General features: G+C 41.1%; 1 protein-coding gene and 1 long non-coding RNA gene across 3 annotated transcripts in view; one reads left to right on the top strand and one right to left on the bottom strand.

Annotated features, from left to right (window-relative positions):
* Window positions 1-84: 84 nt before the first annotated feature.
* LOC125145310 (integrin alpha-M-like) overlaps window positions 85-21391 on the bottom strand; it is a 115861-nt gene continuing 94554 nt past the window's right edge. For both annotated transcript variants that reach the window (XM_047817109.1, XM_047817108.1), the window contains exons 7-30: window positions 20810-20943; window positions 20552-20702; window positions 18520-18670; window positions 18333-18406; window positions 18058-18181; window positions 17090-17220; window positions 16773-16931; window positions 15852-16046; window positions 14998-15131; window positions 14002-14144; window positions 13723-13871; window positions 11502-11633; window positions 11176-11249; window positions 10937-11078; window positions 8296-8394; window positions 8020-8099; window positions 7653-7739; window positions 7363-7441; window positions 7178-7273; window positions 2514-2594; window positions 2260-2370; window positions 2057-2170; window positions 1455-1565; window positions 85-1344 (exon numbers count right to left, since the gene is read on the bottom strand). In XM_047817109.1, the coding sequence (XP_047673065.1) occupies window positions 1249-1344; window positions 1455-1565; window positions 2057-2170; window positions 2260-2370; window positions 2514-2594; window positions 7178-7273; window positions 7363-7441; window positions 7653-7739; window positions 8020-8099; window positions 8296-8394; window positions 10937-11078; window positions 11176-11249; window positions 11502-11633; window positions 13723-13871; window positions 14002-14144; window positions 14998-15131; window positions 15852-16046; window positions 16773-16931; window positions 17090-17220; window positions 18058-18181; window positions 18333-18406; window positions 18520-18670; window positions 20552-20702; window positions 20810-20943 (2847 nt within the window). In that variant the 3' untranslated portion in view covers window positions 85-1248. The remainder of the gene's footprint in view (window positions 1345-1454; window positions 1566-2056; window positions 2171-2259; window positions 2371-2513; window positions 2595-7177; window positions 7274-7362; window positions 7442-7652; window positions 7740-8019; window positions 8100-8295; window positions 8395-10936; window positions 11079-11175; window positions 11250-11501; window positions 11634-13722; window positions 13872-14001; window positions 14145-14997; window positions 15132-15851; window positions 16047-16772; window positions 16932-17089; window positions 17221-18057; window positions 18182-18332; window positions 18407-18519; window positions 18671-20551; window positions 20703-20809; window positions 20944-21391) is intronic.
* Window positions 14930-15992, top strand: LOC125145313. Its single transcript, XR_007143662.1, has 3 exons — window positions 14930-15133; window positions 15316-15318; window positions 15857-15992. It is a non-coding gene; the product is annotated as an uncharacterized LOC125145313 (long non-coding RNA).

Raw genomic sequence — 21391 nt, 5'->3', positions numbered from 1 at the left:
CACTGTATAATTATTTAGATTTGTTGCTGGAGTAAACATGATTAATTATTGATAATAACGAACTGAATACATTCTGAAATAAATGGATTTTATTTAAGGGATGTGTTTGCAATTATGGCCACGAGGAGGCAGAGTATCAACAGGTAATATTGTATCCCATAACAATGGAGCGTAATAGAGCATATTTACAGAAAAACGTACATTTCATAATGTGTGTGTGTGTGTTTTTTTTTTTTTTTTTAATTATTTTTAAGGCATAATCATAAATCACATTAATTTATAAACTTTGCCCTTCTCTTCAGTTTCCCAGAGACAACAACAAAAGCTTTTTTTTTTTTTTAAATCTGTGACAGGAAAACTAAAATGTTTGGACAAATGATTAAATAAATTGCATTAAGCTGTATTAAAAATATATCAAGTAAACTGTACACAGATCATCTATTCAAATACAATTTTTTTTCACCATTATACATTAGGCTAAATGTTATACACATCTGAAGAATGAACAAATTATATATATATATGTCAATATATAAAATAGATTTCATTAGTTATCACAAGAAATAATGCAGTATTATAACCAAGGCATCAAAATGTGCACAAATAGGTTTTACTCTTTGAGCAAATAAGGGTGTTTTCACACATAGTTCGTTTGAGCCCTCCAAACGCTGTGCACCAAATACCAAAATACCCAAAATCCATTGCTGCAAAGAATTCTGGGTTCTGAGTTCTTATGAAGTGTGAACACAAAAGGGTCTGAGATCACTTCAATACTAAAGAGGACCAAAAAGAGAACTGGGTTCTCTTTTGAGTCCATTATATTGTGAACACCAAACGGACTTAGGTCACATTCGACTAGTTCCTTTTCTGGTTCACTTTAAGTGAACTGGGTTTGGTTCTTTTAAAACAAACTATATGTGAAAACACCCTAAGAGTTCAAATGTGATCTCAAAGCACCAGTTCAAGTCTGAACACATGGTGAATATAGCATGCCATCCATAATACTGTGTATTGTAAGCTTTCCTAAAATCACTACAAGCTGCAACAGCGATAAAAGAAACTTTAAGCAGGTTTACTTATGAATTTAATTGTAAATTGTTAGATTTTTTTAGCATATGATGTCTTTCTGAATAGCATTTCAGGAGATTTACGGTTAGAAACACCAGACTGACACCTTATACTATGTGTAATAAGATTAAACACAATTTTGCAGTTTATTTGATGAATGTGAAGCAGAGTGATCTCTCTTCACTCTGCCACGAGGCTGTCTCCAGTTCCTCCGTCTCTGGCTGCTGCTCTTGCTTCCTCCAACATCGTCTTATATTTGCTTTTGAAGAACCCAGTCTAGGAGTGATAGAAAAGGTCATGCAACATATAGCAGAGTGCAGAAGGTTGTTGTGTTCAAATGTAAAAATGAGAAAAAACTGAAGAATAATGATCATCTCTGCACTCACCTTATAGAGAGCAGCAGTGATAACAGCTAAAAGCACAATTCCTCCTACACCACCACCAATTACCTCCTTAAGTGGGAATTTCTCCCCATACAGCTCCACTTGGGTATTAATCTGGACACAGTTGCAATAACAAGCCAATCTGGTAAGTAAATTCAGAATCTATCTATAATAGTATCTAGTACTGTGTTGGATAATAATATTCTAAGAAACATGTCATTTTTAGCAGCCACTAGAAGCTGAGGTTGGCATGGTGGTGCTGTGGATAGTCAAAGATTCCTGATCCATCAGGCATAACTTCCATACAGTATAGAAATCTTTACAATCAACCTGCAGTCTTTAATGGTTACAACCATGCCTGCTAATCCCTCTTCTACTTGCCAGATGGAGCCTTCGCCCAACTATTGACATCACATCCTATAGCTGCACTGCATCCTGTTACTTTGAGTCCAATAACCACCACACCAGAGGTCTGTGAAAGTCATGTGACTTTATAGTTATTTATTTCAATGCCAGCATTTCAATATTTACCATTTAATATCTGATAAACTAAAATTAGCTCATGATCAGTCTGATTTCATTAAAGTCTCAGCCCACTGACATACCTTGCCAATAGGTGCAGTGTTTATAGAACCAGAGGGGGAGTAGATATATGTTGTTTCGTTGTAGTCCAGGGTTGCTGTACTGATCAGCTCAAAAATGGCTGATATCAATCCGATCTAAAAGGTAGTGTACATAAATGATTAATGCAGAGATGTAGGACTTTTGGTGGAAATACCAGTAATGTAGTAGCGCATCATTGATATACCTGTTCAAGCAATCCAGAGCTGACGTGACCAGAGATGCTGTAGTATATTGCTTGATTTTTAATGAGATTTGCTGCACATTTAAACACTCTGCACACAGCTACAGAGCAATTCTAAAACCCAGACACCACAAATACATAAAAAACTATTATTAATTATATGCATTTATTTCTATGAAGAGTCTCAAGAACACAAAGATTCTCTGCTAGATGTTTAAAATGGTAGGTTATTAAAGAAAGACATAACAGTTACTCACCACCTCTGGCTGTTTTTTCAGTGCTGCTACAAAATCTTGGACTGTGGGTTGCTCATCTTTGTCTGCACTGCAGCCTTGAATCTAAGAAACACAGCTGTTTGCTTACCGCCAACATTTTTAGCCTAACATGGAGAATAGTGTGATCGATGGTGTCATAAGCTGCAGAAAGTTCAAGCAACACCAAGGAGCTTTGACCCATATCAAAGCCAAGTAGTTGGTCATTTACCACTTTAACCAGCTGTGACTGATCCCGGTCGCGATGCTCAGCGCCGGCTCACAAAACTCAGCGCCGAAGATGACGTGGAGGCGTTCCTGGACACCTTCGAGCGCACGGCGGACCGGGAGGGCTGGCCCAAACATGAATGGGCCGATGCCTTAGCCCCATTGCTCAGCGGAAACGCTCAACTTGCGTATTATGCACTGGATCCAGACCAGGCTCGGGACTATGAAACGCTAAAAGAAGAAATTCTCATCCGCTGCGGCCATTCCCCTGTAACTGCGGCCGGAGATTTCCACAGGTGGCGGTATGATCCAACCAGCAACCCTCGCCCCCAGATGGATGAACTGCTGCGTATCACCAGACGCTGGTTGCAGAGCGATCGCCTCACAGCCAAAGAGGTTGTGGAAAGAGTGGCCATGGACCGGTTCCTACGGGCGTTACCGGCAGAAGAACGGAAGGCTGTTGGGCTGAAGGGCCTCAAGAGACACAAAGGACCTCCTAAACACCCTGGAACATGCCAAGGCCACCCTCGAAATGGGCCGGGAGGCTTGGAGAGACTTCCAGGCCAGCGCCCGCCACCCCCAGCCCTGGCAACAGCCCGTTTTGGAAGAAATCTGGGAGAAAAAAAACGATGTATAGACGCCCCACCCTGGGACCGGTTGATGAGCCCATGCCCACCGAACCTCAGAACTCCAACCCAGGCCCACAAACAATGGCTCACAAGCTGCGGCCTGCACACCCCCACCGTTCCAAAGGGGGCCCGTCTTACTGTGGAGGTAAATGGCCACCCGGTGCCTGCACTCCTGGATTCGGGGAGTACGGTCACCCTGGCCCGCCCGGCCGTACTCCCCGGCCCCATAAAGTCGGTGGGGACTCGTGTGTCCATGGCGATGCCCGCTCGGTCCCCACCGCACAGGTCAAGAACCGGAGCCCAGCAGGAGAGTGGCCGCTCCTCATCGGCCTTATCCCAGACCTCCCGGTCCCCCTCTTATTGGGACACGACTGGCCTGGGTTCGCCGCCGCCATGAAGGCCAATGCCAAGAGTGTGTCGGAACGGGGGAAGAAGGGCTCCGCCGGGCGTACATGGCTCACGAGGATCGAGACACCAGAGACTCCTCCCCAGGTGAGCCCCCGTTGCAGGTTAACCCTCTGTCTTCCCTGTTTCAACAGGCCACCCAAGAGAGAGGTTTTGGGAAAGAGCAGAAAGAGGATGACCGGATGAAGCACTGCTGGGGCCAGATCTGGCGGGTGGAGGGAGTAAACACCGACCCTGAACGGCGACTTCCCCCGTCGTACTTCCTGGTGAGAAATGGGCTGCTCTACTTCCACACCAATAGGAGAGGAGAACCTTGTGACCTACTGGTGGTGCCACGCCAACGTACTCCCCCCTGCTCCACCTAGCACACACTCACCCCTTGGGAGGCCACCTGGGGCCCAAGAACACGTTAGAGAAATTGCGGGATCGGTTTACGTGGCCGGGCATGAACGCAGAGGTCCTGGGATTTTGCAGGGCCTGCGCCACATGCCAGCGAACCTCTCCCCTGAAGCCAGCTCCGGCCCCCCTTATTCCCCTACCTATCATTGGCGTCCCCTTTGAGAGACTCGGCATGGACCTCATTGGGCTGTTACCAAAGTCTGCCCGGGGCCATGAGTACATCCTGGTTATGGTGGACTACGCCACCCGCTACCCCGAGGCGGTCCCACTTCGGAAGGCCACCACTCTGAGCGTGGCCAGAGAACTGCTTCTGCTCTTCAGCCGAGTCGGGATCCCAAAGACATCCTGAGTGACCAAGGTACGCCCTTTATGTCCAAACTAATGATAGATTTATGTCAGCTATTGCAGGTCAAACACCTTAGGACGTCTGTCTACCATCCCCAGACCGACGGCTTGGTGGAACGCTTCAACCAGACCCTGAAACGTATGCTGCGGAAGGTGGTAGACAAGGAAGGACGGAATTGGGACCTCCTCCTTCCCTATGTCCTTTTTGCAATCCGGGAAACGCCCCAGGCGTCCACAGGCTTCACCCCTTTCGAGCTCCTGTTTGGGCGGCGGCCCCGGGGCATCCTGGACATGGCCCGGGAGGCTTGGGAGGAGCAACCCTCCCCCTTCCGCTCCATCATAGACTTTGTCCAGGATATGCAGTCCCGCATCGAGCGCGTCGGGCCCATCGTGAAGGAACACCTAAAGGAGGCCCAGCATGCACAACAAAGAACGTACAATCGACCAGCCCAGGCAACGGAACTGTGCCCTGGGGACCAAGTAATGCTCCTCGTTCCCAGCGCCGCCTGTAAGTTCCTGGCAAAATGGCAGGGCCCGTACACGGTCCTCGAAAAGGTGGGTCCAGTGAACTACAAGATACAACAGCCAGGTAAGCGTGCAGACACCAAGCTATATCACATCAACCTTTTAAAAAAGTGGATTCCTCCGCCAGCTGTGGTGTCTGCCTTTGCTTCCCTTCACACAGATACCCTAGAACGGACCCTAGTACGGAGGGGAGAGGATCTCACACCAGCCCAGCAGCACGACCTCACAGAGCTCCTGGACCAGTTCGCAGATGTCTTCTCATCTCGCCCAGGACGCACGGCACTGGTACACCATGAGATCAAGACCCCTCCTGGGGTGGTGGTACGGCAACGACCATATAGGGTCCCGGAAGCCCGACGCGCTACCATCGAAGAGGAGGTAGAACGTATGTTGAAAGAGGGGATTATCGAGGAATCGGCCAGCCCTTGGTCCAGCCCCATTGTGCTGGTGCCTAAATCAGATGGGTCCGTTCGTCTCTGCAACGACTTCCGGAGACTCAACCAGATTTCGACAGCTATCCCCTCCCCCGAGTAGACGAACTAGTGGAGCGGCTGGGGAAGGCTCGATTTATTTCCACCCTGGACTTGACGAAGGGCTATTGGCAAGTCGCCCTGGCGCCGGAGGCAAAGCCAAAGACCGCCTTCAGCACCGCACATGGCCACTGGCAGTACCGGGTCCTTCCGTTCGGCCTACATGGGGCCCCGGCCACCTTCCAACGCCTCATGGACATCGTCCTCCGGCCTCTCCGCGCCTTCGCTGCCGCCTACCTGGACGATGTAGTAATTCATTCCTCCACCTGGTCCGATCACCTGTTCCATCTGGGGGAGGTTCTGGGGGCTCTCCGGACATCCCGTCTTACGGCAAACCCCCACAAGTGCCACCTGGGCTTGTCTGAGGCCCAGTATCTGGGCTACTGCATTGGTCGGAGACTGCTAAATAAAGCCCCAGGAGAAGAAAGTCCAGGCCGTGAGAGAATACCCCCGGCCCACGTCAAAGAAACAGGTACGGGCCTTTTTGGGATTAGCGGGTTATTATAGACGCTTTGTGCCTAACTTCTCCTCTCTAGCTGCCGCTCTTTCAAACCTCACCAAGAAAGGTCAGCCGGATCGGGTGCACTGGACGGATGGCACAGAACGGGCGTTCCGCCAGCTCAAGGAGGCTCTCACCACCCAGCCAGTACTCCGGAACCCGGATTTCGGTCGTTCCTTTTCGCTGCAAACGGATGCGTCCGAAACAGGGCTGGGAGCCGTCCTTTCACAGGAGTTTGATGGGGAAGAGCACCCCGTCCTCTTTATCTCCCGGAAGCTGACCCCCGCCGAGAGAAATTACGTCGCCGTGGAACGAGAAGCCCTGGCCATCAAGTGGGCTGTGGAGGACCTCCGGTACTACCTGGAAGGGCGGCACTTCACCCTGGTGACGGACCATGCCCCTCTACTCTGGATGGCCAAGGCGAAGGACACCAATGCCAGGGTAACAAGGTGGTTCTTATCTCTGCAAGATTTCTCGTTCCAGGTCATACACCGGGCCGGGAGCCAGCACGGGAACGCCGATGGCCTCTCGCGGCGCTACGCCCTCTGGGGACAACGGCTACCAGGTGGGGGCTCAGAGCAAAGGGGGGGGACTGTGACGGCGGCACGGGCACCAACGCAAACACACAGAGGAAAAACCGCTCTTCGCCCACTGCAGCGGCAACCCGGAAGCGAGAGAGAGGAACAGGCGGCGGTTCAGCACCGCGGCAAGTGAGAGCGGGGCGGAGCAGCAGGAAAACACGGACCAATCAGGAGCGCCGCTGGAGCATTCACCCTCCAGGAGGAAAGCACAGCAGGAAGCAAGGCTCAGCGGCTGGAGAAGGAAAAGTGGGTGTGGCCTAACCGAGACTAATGCTTGTTATTTGTTCTGATATCTTTCTACAGAGACATCCAGCGGACCTGGTCTGATTTATGCTTATTTCCATTTTTTTGGTTTGCCAACATTTGTTTCAATCTTTATTAGAAATGAAGAGGAAGTTTAAAAGACATGTATGTGGGAGGATGTCTTGTGGTGGCTCGGCAGTGAAGTCATCATGGTGGACATTTAAATCTAAGAAATAGTCGGTCAAAGATATATATCTGCAGTAATGTTAATGTCAATTTACAGTACCTCCAAGTAGTTATTAGTCCAGATGTCCTTAACTCCTAATTTTATGGGTACTCTGATGAAAATGTTGAAGCTCAAATCCCTGAGGAAATTTTCCACCTGAGAGGAAGTGAAGATTTTATAATAACCAAATAAAAATTGCACATCAAAGGGTTTATTCATTTCTTTCTTTTTTAATTTATTTATACCTTGAATATTTGGTGGACTGGTCTCTCAAGATTATTTTGTCCTGCAGTAAAGTTGATGTGAATAGTGGAATTTTCATGCCTTGACATAAAATCATATAAAGTGAGATATTGCTCACGGACAATTAAACAAACAGAAATTGCACAGTTAAAGCCCATTAATATATGTGTGTGTGTTCTACTGGCAGATTACATTATTTGACCATTTATTGATAGATGTAAACAAGAATATAGCAAACTTATATACATATTTATTTAATACTATAAATCAGCAAAACAAATGGTCAACTAACCTGGTCATCGAAACGTAGATGGCATATTTAACATCAATGTTTTTTTCTCTGAAGAGTTCATTGTTAGGTGAATGTTTGTCATTGTCACTGTAAATATCAGAATATTTTTATCAGTTCAGTAAAAAAAAATGTTGTGATACTTTCTCTATGCTTTTAATGTAATGCAAATTCATGTGTAAAAAAAAGTAGTGCATCAGTGATTTTAAAATCCGTGGGCTCTTCCTCTTTTTCAAAAAATCCTCTTTTCAAACCAAAAAATTAGCAGATTTTATCTGATTACGTTAAACAATGAACAAAAATGTGAAAACCCCAAAAAAGTATAGATACTAGTACTCGTTTTGTTAATTAAAATTATATTAGATCATACCTGGAAGCAGATGCAGTGAATTTCATCATTCTGTCAAAGTTACTTTCTCTGTTTATGCCATATGTAACATCAAAGATAGCCTATAGGGGTAATACAGCAATTCAGATATTGTGTCATCGTTTCCCTTATTTCTATTTAAAGAGCCAATATTTAAAAATCTACACTACTTTCATCTTTATCCTAGGCATAACTCAAAATATAATACCTAGTCATTTTTCTTAATGCATTAAATATCTATAAGAGAAAAAAATAATGTATAAACTCAATTGCGCTCACCAAACCATTTGTCTTGAAAATCGGTTTACTGATGAGACAAGTCGTCGTCCCCAGTGTAGCTTTTCCATCACTATCCACAGATTCACACTCCACTCTACCCTGCTCAGACAGTCATTTAGAATGAAAGTAAACAGCATTTCTAGGAACCAAATTCATCACCATTGTTTAAGTCATTGTATTGAAACAATTCCCATTGTTAAAATTATAAATAATTAGCATAGTTTTTGCAGGGCATTTATGCTGAATTCATGCTATTTATGCCTAATACCAGAGTAAGTAAGTCCCCAAATCTTTACCAATTTTCATTAAAAGAACAAAAAACTTTAAAAAAAGTTTTCATACCCATTTCCTTTTAACATTCTGAATAGGCTCATAATGGGGCCCTTAAGGGACTTCAGTAAAAGAAGGAGGCCCAGTCCTAGGGAATTATGGTGAATGAAGGCACCTCACCCTTCAAAAAGGTAATAAAAAAGTAATAAGCCTATGAGTTGCTAGAGAAATACCATCCACTCTGCAGAGGTGGGATGTGTCGTGACATACATATTCAGTGTAGATAATAACTTGCCACTCTATACCATGAGAAAAGGGTAGTAGATTGGGAATTGGACATTAAGCTCAGTTCAAAGAGAAGAGCACCATTCACAACCCACTTCTATCACTCCATCTTGCATTCAGGAGTGTTTAGTCTGATTCCTTATTTGACCACAAGCAGGAATCAGAAATTGATAAAGAGGTTCACCTGTGGCTCATCAAACTTTTACCAGGTATGACTACTAGGTGCAGACCGATGGGAAGAGCTGCATAACCTTGTAATGACCTGACTGCTAATATAAGACTGACCTTTATTGTTTAGAAGATGACCTACACTCCTCATACTCTTATCGCACCACACAGCTCCAGAAAATCTACGGTAGATATCTCTGTTTGGTGAACCACTCCCAGTCAGAATCCTTTCATTAACAGTTTTCTATATCTCCAGCAAGCCAGTGTTTGAACACATTTCCACATGTGGAGTTTATCAATGAGCATTGCACTGCAAAGTCTAGGGCCCAGTGATGAAATTGCAGTTTGTATCCCTGAAACTATCATCAGGACCAACTGATCTGATGTAATCTCTATTCACTAAGTAATACTTTCACATCCCCTCACCTACCAGTAATCTGTGGACATGATGTACCCTGTCTAAGGATTGTAAGAAGAACCCTTTTGAGAAATGGTTCTCTTGTGGGAGTTGGAATATGGATCCAGGATGTGTTGACCTAAAGGGTTGTGATAAACACTCTATTAATCACACAGGATAGATTGTAATAACCACATAGAATATTTTGGGCTTGTTGTGCCACTGAGAGAAGGGAGGTGTCAATCAGTTCTCTTTCAGAGGATCCAATTCTGCAGATTGGAGGGATTGTCCCAATACTCAGTGCATTTTGGACTATTGAAAGTTACATTCAATGACCAGACATGATACAAACATTTAGCCTTATCCAGAGCAGCTTACAATGATCTCATTAGGTCAAATAAGGGTCTTGGTCAAGGGCCCAGCAGAGACGGCTTGGTGGTCATAGGATTCAAACACATAACCTTCTGAGTTTATATGCTGCCATCTTGTGTTGACACACAATATTAAATCAATTTCAGGAAAGGGGGCACAGTGGCTTAGAGGTTAGCACGTTCGCCTCACACCTCCAGAGTTGGGGGTTCGATTCCTGCCTCCGCCTTGTGTGTGTGGAGTTTGCATGTTCTCCCCGTGCCTTGGGGATTTCCGCCGGGTACTCCGGTTTCCTCCCCCGGTCCAAAGACATGCATGGTAGGTTGATTGGCATCTCTGGAAAAATTTACCGTAGTGTGTGATTGCGTGAGTGAATGAGAATGTGTGTGCCCTGTGATGGGTTGGCACTCCGTCCAGGGTGTATCCTGCCTTGATGCCCGATGACGCCTGAGATAGGCACAGGCTCCCCGTGACCCGAGGAAGTTCGGATAAGCGGTAGAAAATGAATGAATTTCAGGAAAAAATACAAACAGACAGTAACCCGAGGAGTCAGGGAATATGCAGCTATGAAGTGGCAACACTATCGCTGTGCCACCATGGGTTTTAAGGGAAACTGGTGGCTCATTGGTTAAGACTATGGGCAATTAATTAGAAGGTTTTGAGTAAATCACAGTACTGCCACTATCCAGTCAATGGAACCCGAAGAAACCCCATGTGTAAACCTCCACACAGGTGGTTCAGGGCCAAACTGTGGACCAAGAACCTGTGAAGTAGGAATGCTATCTGCTGCACCACTGTGTGTTAAATGTTAATAATACCTCAAGGGCAGTCGTGTCCTAATGGATAGAGAGTCTGACTCGTAACTCGAAGGTTGTGGGTTCGAGTCTCGGGCTGGCCATGACTGAGGTGCCCTTGAGCAAGGCACCGAACCCCCCCAACTGCTCCCCGGGTGCTGCAGTATACTGTAAATAGCTGCACACTGTTCACGGCTGTGTGTGTTCACTGGTGTGTGTGTGTGTGCACTTTGGATGGGTTAAATGCAGAGAACGAATTCTGAGCAGACATACTTAGCCTTATGTCACTTCACTTCATTATTCAACTATGGTATAACTCAACACTTAATGTGGCCACATTGTTATGCTATAAACTTGCCTCTTTAGTGCCGGATCTCCTGAAAGACAGTCCAAAAGGGTACTTAAGAATTACTCGACTGTTGTAGGAATTTTCCCCTCTGTTCACTATGGAAACAGTTACATTCAGTTCTTGCATTATTCCAACTTGTATGACTGAGTATCTGAAAATGGAAAGAAAAAGAAAACACAAGGTCAAATCCTCATTCTTAGATCTCTGAGTGGAAGCTGAGTGTTTTGAGTGTTACTGTTTCCACTTACCCAGAAAAATTAAAATCCACTTTGAGATTATCAATGCAGATGTTATCAGTTCCACAGTTTATTTCAAAATCCAGCTGTAAAAAAGGTTTACACAGTAAGGTGTCACATGCATGGTCTAACATTTAAACATTTATATGATTTTTATGATGGTTGAGAAAATTAGATAATAGAACTGATGTGTAAAATGGCATTTTATTGTAGAAATAAACATTATGGAAATGATCCATAATATGTTAGATAAGATTATTAGCAAGTAAAAAGCTATGAAAGAGAGCTGCTGCTGGTCTTAATTCTAATATGAAATGCTGAAGACTCTCAGCACTTACGTTATAATCTGAGGTAGTCTTTGTATTAGGTCGCAGTATCGGTCGCAAATTATCCTGTTGATTAAGAGGAAGACCCTCAAATGTATACTTTAACTCATTAATTACTGGGTTTAGTGCATCATTAGGGCAGGCCTGTAAGGCAGGAGAAAATAATTAGTTACAGAAAAAGAAACTTTCAATCGTGTTTATTATTTTAAAAACCAAACTAAAAGGGTCAAAATGATGTCTATCCAGCACATGTCTATGGACATGTGCTGGCTGACACGTGTTCACATCCTCTCTTGTATTTACGGTACCTCCACCTCATATACACACCGTTGGACATCCTACACAAGATGTCTGTTAGGACTCTTTGCTAATAAAATGTTTCATGGCCGAATTTAATCCACTACAACACATGAAATATTGGTGTTAAATCGTTGTGTAATATTTCGAAAACGCATATGAAGATTAATCAAAATTAATGCATGTTAATTATTATTATTGTTGTGTAATAGTAGTTAGTAGTGATGTAGCTAAGTTTGAAGAACCACCACAAATTAGGGGAATTGACTATTTATGATCCTCTAGGAAATTTAATGCAAAATAGTGTGAAAACTCAATCATTTCTTGTAGAGCATTGCTTATAGAGAAAATTGCTTACAATTATTCTTAATGAAGACATTTATAAAAGTCATATTACACTAGATCAGTGTTCCAAGGATTGATAAGGATTAATTGATAAAATAAATAAATAAATTTAAACAAAGACATTTCTTAGACTGACATAATGCTAACTGAAAATGTCTGATTTTATTAAAACCCCTTTAAGCATTGCCCCCCTTTTGCAGCTTTTTGACCTACCCAACAAAAAGTGGTACAGCTCCCACATACTTTGACACACAGGGGTGAGCCTGGAAAAGGCTCATTGGAAAGAAGAGATTCTCTAGTTTCAGAAACTAGTTTCAGTTTGATTCTAGGCCTTACTGGCACAAAGTTACAGGGGTTTGAATGCAGGTTTTCATTTCCGCCTGGGTTGTTTACCTGATAAACTGATTAATCTTATTTTTCTGGAACATGTTAGGGACCAAATAACAACTGAGAGTCATAGCCACATGTCTTGGCTTTCACCAAAAAAATTTCAAGTCAAAAGACTCAAAAATGGCTTCAATAAAAATATTTTTCTACGGCCATGGTCGTCGGGTGCAGCGTTTTTGTGTACTTGTTTACTATATAACTTTGAAATAAAAGGCTGCAGGCTCAGTCTGACAAGCCATAAATAAGCCTAGACTCTCTCTCTATCACTCTGGTGTGAAAACAGGCCTGTAACTTGACACCCTGAGCTGTGAGAGGGACAAAAGGTCAGGGATTACGCAAGAATTCTTCTGTGCATCCAGTTCACGCAGACACAGGCAAAGAATGTAAGGCATGTCGCATACCGTTGGAATCGTCTGCTTATTGGCTAAAGAGCTGTATAGGTCCCGGCCCATTTCATTGCTATTGGAAGGAGTAATTGTCGGTCAAAGGCAGGTTCCCAAAAATTAGGTCATGCCACCATTGGCTTCCCAGCTGTCTATCTCTGCCATACAAGCACCGATTGGCTCAAATGAGGGCTTATTTGATTCGTTAGGACCTGGGCGTAGACTTTGAATTTTTGAATATCCCAATTAGGAGTTAGAGCGGCAAAACGAGATGATGGCGCACTTCTGTTTCCAGTTTTCAGAACACTAACGGAATATTTGCGGTGCGACCAGAGCGTTTTGGATTAAAAGGCTTACAGATTTCAATTCCTTGGACCTGTGTGGATTAAAAAAATTATTGAGAGTATAAACTTTACTAGGTAAATAGGTTTTTTCGTGTTTTTGGAGGATTTGATGCTTTAAAGTTGAATTGAAGCTTGTTTCTGGGTCATCCCCTAGTGGTCACTTCTACTTCCGTGCCGTGCATGGCACAGCGACCCGTAAGAGGTTTTAAGATTGTCTGGTTAAATAAGTATATCATAGAGATTTTTTTAAATTTATTCAGGGGCTTGAGCAATTAGTAAGGAGGCAATTTACTTTCTCTCTGGATCCTGTCTATTACTCACTAACCCTTTGTAATTCATGTTTAAACACAAAATTTATAAATGAAGGTATAATGTAAAAATAATTAGCTTGAAATCTAATGTGTCATCAATGTTAATCAGCATTTTTGTCATTCAACTACACCCCCATTTAAGATTTAAAAGGAGCATTTCAAATACCTCTAGACTGAATACATGTTCCTTGCATTTCTCTTGCAGCAACACATCTATGGTGTCAGTTAGAATACGTTTTATTTCTGAAAAGTAGGCCCGGTAGCTCGGTCGTTTGGCATCAAGTGTTAATGTATAGTTTATCTTTGCAGACAAATCTAAACAAACACAATAAAAGAAAAAGAAATAACCACAACGATAAGCTTCCTGAAGTCAAACATTTCCCTTGTAATTTTATGAGAAAGGCAAAGATTATGTGTTTAAAAAAATGTAGAAAAATATTGGTACCTTGTTTGTCATTATTCCGCCTCGTCATTTTGAAACACAATTTTACTGTGTTTGTTAAAGTTTTGTTGCAGTCAAAGTCTTTGGTGGGAATTTTGGACGGGATGAAAGTTACTGTGTTCTGCAAATCCACAATGGGTCTGGATCTGAACATTTACACAAAACACAACACACAATGTAAATATGCATATGGAACATCAAACTACGTATAAGCATTTCAACATTAATTTGGATTTGACCGTAAAAGTCCATATTATCACACAGAGGGGCAAAATCCAAATTATTTACAAAAAAAAAAAAAAAAAACATGTTAAGAGTGTTAAGCAGACTCAGAGACTTCTGTTGAGCAGAAGCATTATTTCTGGTGCTGCCATTTGCTATCAGAAGCGACCTAATTATCTGATCTGTCTTCAATTATCCTCAGTGAGTTCCACATTATCTCATTATAAATACACCTGTTCCTAGAAAGCCACAGAAGAGCCCAAAGAAGGACATTCACCAATAGTCAATGACTGAGTAAGGAAGGTATTCATAGTCAGTGAAGTAACGAAGAAACCACAATTGTAGTTGCTGGTGAGATCCAAAGTTCAGATGGAAGAAGCTGGTCGCCTGAATATTCCATAAAGCTGGGTTTATTAAAGAGTGATTCTACGTTCAGGGTTCATGCTGGTGATTCAAATGTGAATAGATACATGTGGTCTAGTGGGAAAGATATCTTGCAGATCAAGGTTGTTCCATAAAGTATTAACCCAGAAAGGTGAATGCTATTATAGTATGACTTAAAAATCTCACAGTGAAAAATGTTACCATAATATTGTGTATACCAAATTTAAAAAATCTCAGTCCATATCATTTTCCAGGTGAAGCAGGACACAATGATACCACATCTAGGTTTAGAGCAGACTGTCCCAAACCCCGGAGTGACAATGAAAAGTGTTGAACTTGATAACGTCATCCCTTCATAACCCAGATTAACATATCAGAACTGAAATGCCAGACCTTAAAAGCAAGACAGCTCCTTTGGAACCGACAGCAAGATCTGGCAGTTGGTCTTTACTAAGGTCCAGAGCAGATGGACTCAGAGAAATACCAAAAAATTGCAGTCCATTGCGCACAGACGAGCCTGTTATCCTCTGTCAGAAAAAAAACAGAAAAAGAAAATTATTTACAGGACTATTATTTACAAAATTAGAAATCATGATAATTCTAATATTTGAATACTGATGCACTCAAATAAGATCATATGTGAGTCTGTAGATGATAGATGCTAGTGTTAGCTGAACTTCCAGCCAAAATACACACAGTGAAGTAGACGAGGGGGTTGTGGTGGGAATGGGGTTCTGCTCCTCATGCCTAATTTACTGGTCCAGAAAGGACAGTCATTTCCTTGACCAGACAAAATACCCCTTTTTTTTCTTCGATGTAGTGAAGAGAGCTCTTACAACTGAAGCCTTGTTTGTTAAGTATGTATAGTGTATTTGTTTTGTTGGACATAAGTAAAATTACAGTATTGAAAATTAAAGTAATTAAGAACATCCTGCTTAATGTAATGGCAAATAAATTGTGAGGTTTACTAATTAAAACGTAATTCCCTGTGAATAAGATCTATGGCTGCTTTATAATGAGGTTTTGGGTCAAATTCTAGTGTTATGTTGTATGCTGGAGCCAAAAAAAAAGACTCACATTAGGTTATATTTAACCCAAAACTTAACCCAAAAATTTTGAAAATGCAAATTCAAACATTATGTGAAACATCAGGTCTTTCACAACCCTATAAACCTTAATAAAACCTTAAATAAACTTTAAATAAACCTTTATCATAATAATATGCTGTACACTTGTTCCTGTCTGACCTGAGAGAAGGTTGGGGCAATGTCTTCATTTCTCCCATTAAAGATGTAGATGCTGCCCTGGTAATTCTCTTCTAGAGGTGCTCCTACCACTACATCCACCAGGCTGTCTTCATTTAGATCTGCAGGGCTCGCCAGCGTCAGGCCAAACCTCCCCCTTTGTCCTGAGATTCCTTTCACTGCCCCTATGTATTGTAGCTGTAAAATGTTTACAGAAAATGTCTGCAGTTTGCTGAAGAATTCTTCATGTAACTCAAGTAACAAGCCACTTTTTGGATAAAATCACTGGAAGATGTCTGGTATACAGTCATATTTAATAGAAACTGTACCAGCCAGTTTTCTTATAAAACAAAATGTATTTTTTTAAACAATATATTTTAGGAAGTCCTGTTTTTACATAAGCATTTTAATAAGATTTTGGAGGCTCAAGATCTCATAACATCTAAACAGTTGAATATTGACCCATATGTATATAGCAATATAGCCATTTTACACAATCTATATGATACTTGTTTCTAGACTAAAGAAGCCACTTGGCCAAGGGTATACTATTTAATATTACTGGCCAAGCTGGGGACAAATATTATAGAAAAATTAAGCAATTTGCTCAATGATGTGATGGTTTAAGGGTGAGGTTAATTTTTGCCCAGTATGGGGTGAATATGGAGTTTTTAGTACCCAAGATAATTGTATTAAAATTAATTGTGAAAAGCTTCTATACAGATTACATTAGAAACAGGAAGCAACTTTAATTTATTTATAAAATTTAAGTTTTCTTTTACAAAGTAATAAAAGTGGAGACTTCTGAGACTGTAATTTTACTAACTGCAATTTCCTTTAATGTAGAACGGGATTGTTGAAGATGTTGAGAATAAGACAACACTTCAGCTTTGGTACTTTATCATTGTCATGTTTACTCTTTACCTGGGACCCAAAATATCCTGGAAAGGTGTAGATGAAGACTTTTCCTTCCTGATCCTTCTCATTATACATCGGAGCAGAAACAAGTAGGAGGTCTGTGATGTTGTCCAAATTCAAGTCCACAACACATAACTCAGCACCATAATAGGCACCAATTTGAGGCTGAAAAAATGGTGACAGGGTCTAAATTTCATCTAAGACTGGGAAATACACAGTTCACATTACTAGGCCTAGGACTGAACAGTGTGTGCTGGAGCTGTGAGATGCATCTCAATGCAGCATTTTTTACTGCAATTACTACTGTAGATGAATAAAATTACCTCGGGAGGATCCAGTGCCTGAAAGACATTGTCTCCATTGTATATGATCACTGCGCCCATGTGCTTATCTCTTGGAGCTCCCTGAATGATGTAGAATTGCTTAAAGGTTTGTGCTACCGCCATGGAATAACCTTTGAACACAGAACAAGCAGGTAGCAGTTTTGCTTGGTCATGTTACATGTTTGCTCACAGTCTGATCCCTGACTTATATCCTAGCATTATGCAGTATTCAGAGGTTCAATACAAACACATTATTTGATATACAGAAAATGTAGTTGTGACAGCTATCCAAATATTTGAGTGATTTCTCTCTTTTTATTTAAAAAGAAAAAAGGTAGCAAGTAATTCACCAAGTAGTGCTAAAAGTTATAAACAAATCTGGTTATTGACTCCTGGTTAACATCTCGGCTGGGTTTAATTAAAACATTCAGACTTCTTTTCTCATTCGTTAAAACTGTCTTTTTAACTAATTAGTGTTTCCAGAAGCCCTTTGTACTGAACATAGTACATAAAGACGTTGAGTTAACTGATTGATTGACCTTCGACTCGACAATGAACTACCTTCAACTCGTTTGTTAAATCTTTTATATTGAAGACTTTAAAATCCTTGATCCTTGATCCTCTACATATTATATATATTGACAGTACATAAACAAACCCACGCTATATGGATAAAGGTATATTGACACCTAAGTGTTGAATATCCAATACACATTGAAATTGCCATTAGTTCCCTTGAAGAAATCTTAATGCTACAGCCTACAAAGACATTCTAACGTTAATGTGACTAACTTTACGGCAACAGTTTTTTAGAAGACCCATACGAGGGTCAGGTGTCTGCCAACTTTTCTCCATATAGTGTTTTAAGTGTTTATGGATACCTGAACAAAACATTTTTCATGTAATATCCTAATTTTGTAATATCCCAAAATTGACATTGCTTAGATTAGTTTAGAAGGGCATCTCACCTAGATAACTTTCATTACCGTTGCCCTTCTGAAAGGAGTTTAGTGGTGTTCCTCTTGTACTGCTGTACTTCTGATAACCACCTTTCCACTGAAATGCTCCAACTGCACTCATTATCATGTCACTCTAAAGGCACACAAAAATATCAGCTTACACCAAGGACTCAAGATGTGATACTAAACTAGATAATATTTGTAATATTTAATTAATAGTAAAAAAAGAAATAAAAAATTAATGTTAATCAATGCTGATTAAAAGAATTAAAGGCTTTACCTACATTTTCATCAAAGTCTGCAGTGAAGCCATCCTGTGCAAATTCCATCCTGGTGGAGTCTCCTGAAGCCTGGGTTCCTAATAAAGTATTAATACCACGAATGACACTTATTGTAAACGCTACCAGAAAATCAAATCTTTTCTTTTTTCAGTAGCTACAATAGATTCTGAAGATAGGTTTACTTGCATACCCTCAATTGCAATGATATTTGCTTCCAGTGTTTTTTGAATTTCCTTCAATACAGAAAAGTCATTCACTTTAAATACATGTTTATTGTCTGGATCCGACGCAATAGTATTCAACTCTTGTTCTGCTGCATTAGTTTGAAAGGCATTGCCGACCTAGTGAAGAAAAAATAACAGCATAAATAGAGACACTTTGAACATAGCATAGTATACTAATACTAATGCTTAGTAATACTAAGTGCTAACTAGTTAAAAATATTATATCATCGTATATTAGTAGACTTTATAGATGTGACCGGAATGAGACGACTATCGCTTTAAGAGGGTGTGTAAGATAATTACACAGGTGTTTAAAGTCTCGCGACTCTGAGAAACGATCGTTTGATCTCGTACCCTCTGGTACGTGTGTGCGTTGGAAGGACTGCTGCGACTAGTCTGTTACACGATCTTGTTAAAAATTATCGTGTCATTTCGTTTCCTCTGGTACGTGTGTGCCCTAAAAGTCACTGTGGAAATTCTGCCTCTTCAATTTGGTGGATTTAGTGACTTTAGTGACTGCTGGGCATTCTTAAGGAGTGTCATTTATCAGGTAAAGATGCTGCAGTGGTGTTTTAGGAGTTGAAACGTATAATTGAAAAGTGATACGGCTAAGTATGGTGACCCATACTCAGAATTCGTTCTCTGCATTTGACCCATCCAAAGTGCACACACACAGCAGTGAACACACACCCGGAGCAGTGGGCAGCAGGCAGCCATTTTATGCTGCGGCGCCCGGGGAGCGTTGGGGGGGGGGGGTTCGGTGCCTTGTTCAAGGGCACCTCAGTCGTGGCCGGCCTGAGACTCGAACCAACAATCTTAGGATTACGAGTCAGACTCTCTAACCATTAGGCCACGACTTGCCTAATTGCGGGATATTGCTTAAATTAATAGTTGTTTGTGTTGCTACAGTTCATCAATGCAGATGCACAGCTATCCAGAACAGGATGTGTAACAAATAACCAATTGCTCAATAGCACCTGATGTGATTAGCCAGGTAATAATGCTGCTTTTATTCTCATTGAAGTGTGGGGCTTTTATTGTGTAATATGGAGAGATCTCATGTTAAAATGTAACTATTTTATTCATTTTGGACAAAAGGGAAAAGCTTCTCTTCAAATGAGGCAGCCAGGTTAATCCGGCTTTTAAAAAGAGGTCTGTAATTTGGATTTGTGAAATGCACATGTCTTATACTGTGTATATTTGATGCTGTGTTTTAATTGAAATGTATTAAAGGTGTTTTTATTTATAGGAGTACTTTTGGCTGTTGACTGGGCAACCACTGTTACTGTTTCTTTCCTGTTGTATTTTTCATTTATTTTCTTTTCCATTTTTTTGTATTTCTTTACGCCATTATACATGATAAAATATAATGAAATTATACGCTCCTGTTTTTATAAGTTTGATCTCCTACTTGGCTTGTGCTGTGGGTTTGTATAGGAATTGAGTTCTTGTGTATTGGGTGTTTGCTTATTTGTTTATTCTTTGGATTTGAGGTGTGAAATATAATTCATACAGAAATATTTTTCATACAGGTTTAATTTTGATGTGATTTTTTTTTATTGTGTTTATTTTTTATTAATGCTAGAACTCATTCCTTTATGCCCAATGGGTGTTTAAATCTGAAGGGGGGGGGGGCTGTTCACAGTCTTTGTACAGTATATGTGGAGCTTGTATTTTATCACTGTTGAATAAATTGTAACCTCCTTTGTACTCTGGCTTCTAATTCATTCAATTGAATTGCTTGAGCAGGTTGTCTTATTTTCTCCCACTAAGTTAAGTGGGGTGGTGTAGTCATTCTCAGTTTAATTATCAAAATTAGGAATTTATACCCTATGGTTCACATGCTATTGGGCACATAGATATTTACTGTCTCCATTAAAAACAAAAACTGGGTCTCATGTATAATCATGTTGCATATTAATCTCTTGAAAGAAAGTAATCCGGGAAAACTCCAGACAAATAATTAGACTAGCCATTCAATGTAGGGGAATCTCTTACCCCTACAGCATAGCGAATAATGTTCTTCCTCTCTGCATTCCGAACAGCATCTGGCAGTAGATTTGTGTCATTTGATTGGCCGTCAGTGATGACCACCAACACTCTGTTAACATTTTCTCTGGCCCCTGCCCTAGTGGTAAATACTTCATTCCTGCACAAAACAAATGAACTGATTGTAAACATTGCATCCACTTATCTTTTTAATAATAAAGATCAATGTTAAACATTTTGGCTTTTAGATGCATTCAGGATACTCACACAACTTTGTTGATAGCAGATGCTGTGTAGGCCCCACCACGCACTTGTCTGATTTTATGTATTTGCTCAGTGCTTGAAAATGTGTTGAATTGTACATGTATTACACTGTTTAAAGAATATTGTGCAACTGCAAACTGAAATGGAAAATAACATTCACAAATAAATTGTATTTTCTTTTTACAGCAAGTTTCTAACAATCTAATTTGCAAAACCAGCACGAAAGTCTTTATTAAATGGCTGTTTGTTATAAATTAAACTTTTAATAATGAGCCAGAAGGACATTTTGCTTCAGTAAGCTATTTATTTATTTACTTTTTACAAAAAAAATAATTAATAATAATGATTTTAATGCCAGTGTATTAACCAGATATCTCTAAGAATTGGTTCCTATAGTTTTGATAACCTAAAACTATCTGGTCCACTACAAAAGGTTTATTGTTTTATGTTGTTTAACACTTCTAGATATAAATAGCAGAAATCCCAAACTCTCATCTCATATCCATCTTTTGATCTCAAACCCAATGTCTTTGGTGTCAAGCACAAACAAATTAATAGCCTTGCTATTCCAATCGTTTCATGGAG

Source organism: Tachysurus fulvidraco, chromosome 8, assembly GCF_022655615.1.
Source record: "Tachysurus fulvidraco isolate hzauxx_2018 chromosome 8, HZAU_PFXX_2.0, whole genome shotgun sequence".
NCBI lineage: Eukaryota > Metazoa > Chordata > Actinopteri > Siluriformes > Bagridae > Tachysurus > Tachysurus fulvidraco.
The sequence above is the reverse complement of the archived record's forward strand: the minus strand, read 5'-3'. Positions and strand labels throughout refer to the sequence as shown.